Source organism: Uloborus diversus, chromosome 1 (genome assembly GCF_026930045.1).
Source record: "Uloborus diversus isolate 005 chromosome 1, Udiv.v.3.1, whole genome shotgun sequence".
In the NCBI taxonomy this organism is placed as follows: Eukaryota; Metazoa; Arthropoda; class Arachnida; order Araneae; family Uloboridae; genus Uloborus; species Uloborus diversus.
Genome location: NC_072731.1, coordinates 159,791,168 through 159,799,791, shown reverse-complemented (window position 1 = coordinate 159,799,791; position 8,624 = coordinate 159,791,168). Strand labels below are relative to the sequence as shown.

Genomic DNA, 8,624 nt, shown 5'->3' with positions numbered 1-8,624 from the left:
CGGGTGATTGCGAAAAACATAATTTGAATTTAAAATGTCAAAATTCAAATTATTGTTTTTAAATCTTGGTTTGCCTGTCGTAAAATTTGCTTACAGTAAACTCCCAATTATATGCGGGCAGATTATCCGCGGTCTTTCTAGCTTTCAGTTTCTTTTTCTCGTCTCTGATTAATTAACTGTAGATAAATGTGCACATTTTTATTCAACAAGTGCGAAATCAATTTTTAGCCATTCCAGTTTCTTTCTTCTCCCTGCCTTCTAATGACATCTAACCTTTTATGGTCAACGAAACATTAATTTTTAGATCTACCCTTACTTACTGCTTTAGATGACTGATTCTTAGAGTGCTATATCTCAGAAAGTAATGCTACGTTCTGGATGAAATTTGCAACAAATGTGAACCTATATGGTAAATAAGCGTTGGTTCTATTTTGGGGCCATTTGCTCCAAGAGGTGCTGATTTTTCTTTTATTGAATAAAAATAACTTTATAAATGCAACAATAAGAAAGATATATCGTAACAGACTATCGTCTGCATATTTCTCGTGATGTTAATTCTATCGGAAACATTATCTCGATGAATTAAAATTTTGAACTGCTGCCATCTTTGTGTTTGTTAACGCATAAATGTTTGTAATTATTTTAAGCCAGGCTTTTAAAATTATTTTCAATTTTCATTCTTTGCTTTGCTTTTGAGGTAAATCGGGAATTGGGAAGGTCGTCAAGTTTTGGAGTGTGTAGTTTTGTTTTTGTTGGGAACATTGCTTCCTTGTCAAGCATGGGGAGGGATCAGAATTATAGGAAGGTATAGAAGAAAGTTTCGTGATAGCCACAACATACTAATTAATTGTATAAGGCACTTAAAATGATTTTCAATTTTCCCTCTTAATTCTTCATTTGCGACTCAGTCGGGGATTTTTTTTTTTTTTTTAGTTTTCAATTTTATTAAAACAGACAAAGGAGCCTAGAGAAACATCGTGTTCTAGAAGAAAAAGAAATCTGTCTAAAACATTATGATAAGCAAAGTTTTCGAAACAAATTTTTATTCTACCTCATAGACAATATTTAATGGAACTATCGAATTACATAATTGTATGATACAGGTATATTGTCAACCAAGTAAAACATGTGCCTAGCACTTGTACATCTTTCGGACCCGAGTGATGTCACTCTGGGTCATTCCCTGCTTCTCGTAGGGCTCGTACAGCCTCTGTCCGTTCTTGGCCACCATGGTGGGGGATCGTCCGTCTCTGGAGAAGGCGTAGTTGCCGTAGATCATGATGGAGCCGTAGTCGAAGGGAGTGTACAAGATGTTGTCACTGGGCTTCATCAGGTGGAACTGGTTGGACATACCTGGAAATAAGATTTCGTGGATAAGATAAACAGCTAGTAAGTCTTCTTTTCTTCATAATGAAAATGGGTAAAGAATACTACTTTGAATTTAATTCATTTTCTCATTTTACCTCAAATTTTCACGTTGATAAATATGCATAAATACTTTCTTGACTAAATTTTTATTCTGTGCTACTAATATGCATCACCATTTTATTTTTAATGCTTTCTACCATAAAGTAACATATAATAATAATAATAATAATAATAATAATAATAAATATCTTTAAAATATAGCAACTTATTATTTTTATTATTAACAACGTAACTGGTTGTTATCATTGGAAATTATAGATTTAAAGTTAGAATTCGGGAATTTCTAACTGAAGAAAGTTCTGTTTCGCAATGACTATAGGTTATTTCATTAAATATACCATACTAATTATGTTGAAATTCAGATTGAGTTCTTTTCATATCTTTTTGCTTGATTCTGTAAGAAAAATTTTATGGTGGATTTGTGATGCAGCTTAAATATACAAACATTTGAGACACAAAAAATTTCATTACTATTTAAAATTCTTGAGATAATATAAAAGAAGGAAACTTAAAATTTTGTTACACTGTACCCCTATTTCAAGTATCTCACGATCTAGCTCTTCAAACCTAGAAGGTAGATTTTCACACATGCCTATATGGTCTGACAAAATATATCAGACTCCCCAACTAATTTTTTCTACCTCATCAGTTGTGTCAAAAAAGGCTACATTTTTTCTATATTTTATATATGTTTATATTTTTTTTCATCTCCATAGTTTTTTGCTTTCATCTTCTAAAATTTGTTTTCCATTAGTATCACTTGCAACGATGCTTTTACATTTTCTTCATTACTTAACCTTTTCTCTCTTCGATTTTTGGATATCTTCTGAAACTCTAAAAACCCAAGAAAACACTCACTGCTACACTAAAGCAAGAGAGCTCTTTTGTATCAGTTTTATCTATAATTGACAGATTAATGATCGATTTTGTCTGAAATGCTACTTGGAATCAAAACATAATTTACAAATGAATTTCTCATGGAATCGTCAAAAAAATGACCCTATTTTCACCTTACGTGGTTTGATTCGAATTTTTGATGAGGTAAAAATTCCTGTAAAGTAAAAAGACAGCAATTTGAAAACTATTATATCATAAAATAAATTTAAAATAAAACATCCCTCTCAAATCAGAATTCTGTCTCACCCCGCCTCAACTACGATTGTCTCACTGTTCCAAATTTCGAGTTTTCTTCTACTTCAACATTTTAAGCAGCTCGTTTGAGGCATATCCTAAATATTTTGAATGAAAATTAGCTACATAGGTAGAACAATGAAAGTGATAAAATGCCTAACTTTTATTCATAAAAAAAATGTGAAAATGTTATAAATCGATGCAGTTCAAAAAAAACTTTGCCTGTAATCAGAAAAATAACAATCATTTGATTTCAAGCACAAGCAATAACTTCATATACCACAATCCACTCGGCCAATTGCTGCAGATTCATGTGTACGTAGCATCATTTACCAATCATAATTTAAAAATCCAAAACATACCCCACGTCTCACTGTGTTACTTTATCGTTCTGGTTAATTACTGGCATTGATAAAATTTTAGGCAACCAGTAATTGACCACCCCTTAATCCCAGGATAAATGGTTGATAAATAATGCAATATTTTAAATTTACTCAGAACACACATGGATGATCAGCATATTTCAGTAAATGAATCTGTAGAATAAAATATAACCTAGAGAAATACTTTAAGACATTTCATCTCATCATAATTCTCAGTAGTAAGAAAAGTATCTATCTTGATTTTTTTTCAGCTGTCGTTATAAGTGTACCGTCCTAACCTCCAACCAAAGCTTGAGTTAACGCTATAAATTATAACAGAACATTTCATGGGACGCTAGAAATCAGTTCTAGCAGTTAGTTTAAAAATATCTATACTTATTTTTCTTCTGTTGTACGTTTTGGTGCTCGAGTGGTGAATTACTGACTGGTGATCAACTTCTGGCGAATCACCATATTTTAGATTGCCTGAAATCCCCAAAAGTGGCTAGAAAGTTTCCACTCACTTTTATTTTAATCTACTAAAGCAAATACCTTAAATAAAAATGTCAGATTCATCGGTTTCGGTTTTACTAACCTGAACAACTTATTCATCGAAAAACTCTTTGAACTAATTTAATCCTATCTTCTCTTCGTAATTGAATCAGAACTACATTAATATACAGGAGAAAACACAAAAAAAGTGAAATTTTTGAAAACGTTGTGACTTAAATCTCGACTTTTTAGCGTAATTTTACCTGTATACGTTTTAAATGCAAAAATATCTACCGTTTTGAATGTTGTTCCAGTAGATAGTCAGGTAGTTGTCTCTGTCGGATCTGTTCTGTTCGTGCCAGAAACCCAGAGCATGTCCCAACTCGTGGATGATGGTGCCCTTGTAGACGCAGCCCCGACCCAGGGACACTTCCTGTGCCCCTTGGTTCAACATACCAATGTATGAGTAGCATCTATCAATAATAAATAAATAAATAAATAAATATATATATATATATATATATATATATATATATATATATATATATATATATATATATATATATATATATATATATATATATATATATATATATATATAAATATATATATATATATATACATATATATTCTATAATGGTTCGCTGTTAATAACGAATGGAGATTTAAACATCAAATGGTCTTTATGACATATTATGCGTTAAGCATAGGTAAACCCATAAAGATATAACTTAACAAAGCTTAAAATTGAAATTTTCTTAATAATTCATAAAGTAATAGTTGCAAATATTAGCTGAAAATAAATTTTGATTACCCTTGTCCAGAAAAGATTTTAATGTAGTTCCTCTGGTTCGTTCGTGGCACAAACTTAACGCATGTTGTTTGGTGATAGGCTTCCATCGATTGCCTGATTAAATTGGACGAGGAACCTGTAGGATTGTTAAGTTTGAAAATAAAAACATGCAGAATTATTTACTTGTTAAATTTATAAAACAACTTGAATTAAATAAATTTTTAATTGAAAATGATTTCACACACAGATGAATGATTTACAATCAAGTTTGGCTTTTTTTAATATTTAATTTAAAAAAGAAGTTTTACAAGTCAACAATCTTTGGCAATTTACACTATGATATTGAAACGGCAATCAAAGAAAAGGTTTCGAATGCAAGGAGGTATTTTCTTGTTTATTTACTTTTTTTTACTTTCACTGTTTCTTTTTCATTTTTTCTTTAGTTTTTCTGGATTTCACACAAAGACAAAAACTAATCATATCCGTAAATATTGTTTACAAAATTTTTATTTTTTACTTTTTGTAAATATTTTCTTAGAACATGTAGAAATTTGAGACAAAGAGTAAACCGACTAGTAAATGAACTGTTCCCATAACCTATAAAGCAATTCTTGTTCTTTTTTTTTTTTTTTTGAAGTTAAGGTTTGAACGTTTTTTTTAGGTGAATTGGCAACAGTAACTTCTTCTTGTACAATTTCAAAAATTAAACTACAGAACAATTTAGTGATTTTTCACTGATTTTAAGTGTTCATTAAGTTGGATGCAGTACATTTTTTCATTAAAACCCTCAAAATAGCATACAGAGCTATAAAATTTCTCCTCCATATATCAGTGAAAATGTTTACAATATCGTGTGGACAATTTTTATTTCTGAAAATGAAAATGTACTTAAGGTATCCGACAAGGTTCGGAGCAGTTTTTTTTTTTTAAACACTATTATGAAATAATATTAATGTTTTTTAGAAGCAGAATGATCTTAAAACATGTATTTTGCTTAAAAATAAACCATAATATCAATAATTTTTTTTAAATGGGTGATTTTGTGGCAAAAATGACTGAAAATTACCAGTTAGGAGAAACACTGTATTAATAAAAATTAACTAGCTATAAACAATTTGCTTAGATTTTTTCACATGTATAAATATTACACATAAAACAGACCTCAGGTTAAGAAATATTTCAAGAATTTTAAGGTTTATGACAAATTACGTGACTTTATTCAGAAATTTCTCAAAAATTTGTCACATTTTTTCGGTAAAAAAGCTATAAATCAAAAAATATTTCATCATTTACATAATCTGTGGTCTATTCCACTCACAAGTATGTACTTACAAGATAGTCATACCAAATTTCATGCTTGAATACTGAATAGAATTTGCAAAATCATGTTTTCCATAGCCAGTATCGAGAAATAATTGCATTCTTCAAAAAACGTAACTAAAGATTCGACTTAACACGCGTTATACTGCAGATGCTTAGTATTCAAATGCTTATAACGTGAGTTCTAATTCGCGTAGATTATAAAACCAAAATGTTTCATAATCTTAAAGAATGGGGCTGTTGAATAAAACTATTTTTAGAAAAGTGAATTTTGGTCGAAAAACCTTAAGTGCTCATTTATCGGCTAGAAAAACTTTAACCCGTTATAGCGTTTAAAATAGACTAACTAATCCATTTTGACTTACTTAAAGACCAATCAATGACGTAGGGCACAATCTTATTGGTCCACCGCAGTCTTTCATCACTGATTGCGTTTCTGTCCACCTAAAATAGGGATTTGAAATAAAAAATTCAATTTCTAGTTTTCAGGAAGTAATAACTCGTATTTATCGTATGTTTGTGTCAGTGATTAAAATTTTTATTTAAAAATTATGAACGCATAAGAAATAAATGTGGAAACTCATAACCAGAAGTTAAGTTAGACTCAGACACAATTTCAGCATCTTTAAATTTATGGCATAGCGCATTTTCTACAGTACCTTAAAGTGATCTTCACTTAAACTTTGACTAATTGATTTACATGAAATGCACCGCCAGCGGCGTCATTCCAGCCGAGGACTGCAGTTTCGTGCTTATTACACCCATCAGCCCGGCATAGGAATTGACTGAACTGGAGGTGTAAAACCTCTTCAGGAAGCCAAGAGTGCCAAACAAACTGGTAGCTACATTAGAATTAGCACTGATCAGGCGAGTGACCGAAGTAATGGTTCGGTTCAACTCGAAAATTGAAGGCAAGGCATGATAGTTTCAGTAAGTTATTTACTTTAAACGTAGAGGAAAATTCGGCGATTAGAACAAATTATACTTTAAGAGGAGAAATTGATTTTTTTACACCTTTCTTAAATGAGAAATACTTATGACGAAACATTATTGAACGCCTGTATTTTTTGCTGAAAGTATTTCTGAGTTAACAGCTCCAATGGTTTTATTGCACATTTTATTGATCTTATAATAAGACATTGACGTTACACCCCAGTGTCCTGCGTGTCACTCACAGAAGTGGTTGACCACTTTGTTGGAGCTCTGAAGAGAACTCAATCGTTTTGATTCAGACCAGGAGCCAGACAATCCCTGCCCCCCCCCCCCCCGTCGCCTTTCCATAATGTTATTGATTCGTCATAAGAACTTAGAAGACTTCATCACCACAGCAGAGTTAACGAACACCAGTCACCACTAACGCACATTTGGGGTCTCTGATTACAATTTACTGAACCCGTCACTCTTCTGCCACTAACCAATCGGGCTACCTCGGTCCCAGGAGATCATTAAATGATAACCATTGTATCCCAATTTTGATTGGAAAACTCTAAATGGTGACAGTCTTACAATACATGATTAAACAAAAAAAAAACTGAAGCATTTTTCTTCTAAAATCTGAATTGGAACTTAGCAACAAATAGTAATTGTTTTGGGAACCATGATACAGTTACTGTAGTTTTTGCAATGATATTTACAGAGCTGTCAAGAAAATGTACAATCTTCTTCTAATAATGGCAGAATAGAGTGTAGTTTTGCCACAAAAAAATAAACTAAGAAAGAAGAATAATATCATTAAAAACTTACGTCGGGTTCCAATCCCAGAATGTCCCCTTCGAAAAGATCTGGACTCTGCAGTGCCAATCGAGCTTCCTCTGAAAATTAAGGGATCATAAAGAAAATTAGTGTTCGATACTTATGAAAGATTTATGTTGACGTTAAAACCCAAGACAAATGGGTGTACATAAATTGAATTCTTTACAGGTGCGATGACCTGACTAGACTTAAGAAGCATGTCATTATAGCTTAAATTTTAATTCATAAATTAATAAAAGTTACTTTTAAAAACAAAGGATTTTAAGAACAAAAACGTAAAGTAAAAGTTCATTACCGTTTCTCATTACTTAAGAGTATTATGTACCGTTTTTAGAAACTTAATAGTATGTATATATTAGTATATTAATTTTTTAGTTGGTACTTATTTATTCTAATAAAATGTCATTTTCGTAACCGCAAAGCTACTACGTGGTTTACGTGACAGCAAATGATGCATTTTCTTGCAAGTATGCTATTTCTTTTTTACAATAATAATAAAATAGTAATAATACACTAAGTTAAAGTCAGAACAAACAACGTAAGTAGAAGCACAAATTTGTAATTTACAAATTTGTGCTTCTACTTACGTTGTTTGTTCTGACTTTACTATTCAGCACAAAGGTATTTATTTATCTTACTAAGTTAAAGTTAAGGCATTTTTAAAAACGTAGTAGATCAAAACTGCTGCTGAGAATGAAGAAATTATAATTTAATGCGAAATTATCCTTGTATTAAATATAAAATCCTTAAATTCGTGTGAACATTATCCTTCAAATCATAGTATGAGCATTTATTAAAACAGCTATTGCACGCTCATGATTCGTTCGTGGAAATGCGGGTTGAATATTTTTCTCATACTGTTAACTTTTTAAAATCTTCTTCAATCTTAAAATTTGAAACAACTTACGTTTCTCAGCAGCAGAAAGGGGCTGTTGCTGCTCTTCTGGAGTAGAAGCCACCAGAGCAACCGACAAGAACAGAACCAACATATGCATTTTGTTTCGAGAAAAATCCACGGAACATGAGGATTCTGCTCGACTGCTGAGCTTATAAAGAAACCACCCTGTTCAAAAGTTCATGCTTAGAAACAAAGCATGTGAGAAAAGTCTCACATGTCATTTTTGTTCATAATTGTCTTCCAAATTGCTTTACCTGGTGTTTGTTTACATTTTTCAGATCTTTCAGCTGTTATCATTCTGAAACAAAGGACTTCAGTTTTCGATAAGATCACAGGTGCTCCTGACAAATATTAAAATTTTCTAGCTAAATTTAGTTTTTGGGTTGTTATTATATTAAAATATTATTAAAAAATTTATAATAGAAAAATAGTTTTTAATGTTTACTCA

The 8,624-nt window shown here is 31.3% G+C and overlaps 1 protein-coding gene across 1 annotated transcript; it reads right to left on the bottom strand.

Moving 5' to 3' along the window:
- Window positions 1-1,026: 1,026 nt before the first annotated feature.
- Window positions 1,027-8,316, bottom strand: LOC129222481 (astacin-like metalloprotease toxin 5). Its single transcript, XM_054856998.1, has 6 exons — window positions 8,186-8,316; window positions 7,270-7,337; window positions 5,892-5,970; window positions 4,228-4,342; window positions 3,708-3,886; window positions 1,027-1,353 (listed from the first exon to the last, which is right to left on the bottom strand). Exons 1-6 carry the CDS (start codon window positions 8,271-8,273, stop codon window positions 1,133-1,135), a joined length of 750 nt encoding a protein of 249 aa, XP_054712973.1. The 5' UTR covers window positions 8,274-8,316; the 3' UTR covers window positions 1,027-1,132.
- Between the last annotated feature and the right edge of the window lie 308 nt (window positions 8,317-8,624).

Excerpts from the sequence above, each read along its gene's own strand:
- LOC129222481 (XM_054856998.1), bottom strand. The coding sequence starts at position 8,273 with ATGCATATGTTGGTTCTGTTCTTGTCGGTTGCTCTGGTGGCTTCTACT. Across the intron at positions 7,338-8,185 it reads CCTTTCTGCTGCTGAGAAAC|AGGAAGCTCGATTGGCACTG; the intron begins GTAAGTTGTTTC and ends CTTAATTTTCAG. Across the intron at positions 4,343-5,891 it reads CGTCATTGATTGGTCTTTAA|GTTCCTCGTCCAATTTAATC; the intron begins GTAAGTCAAAAT and ends ACAATCCTACAG.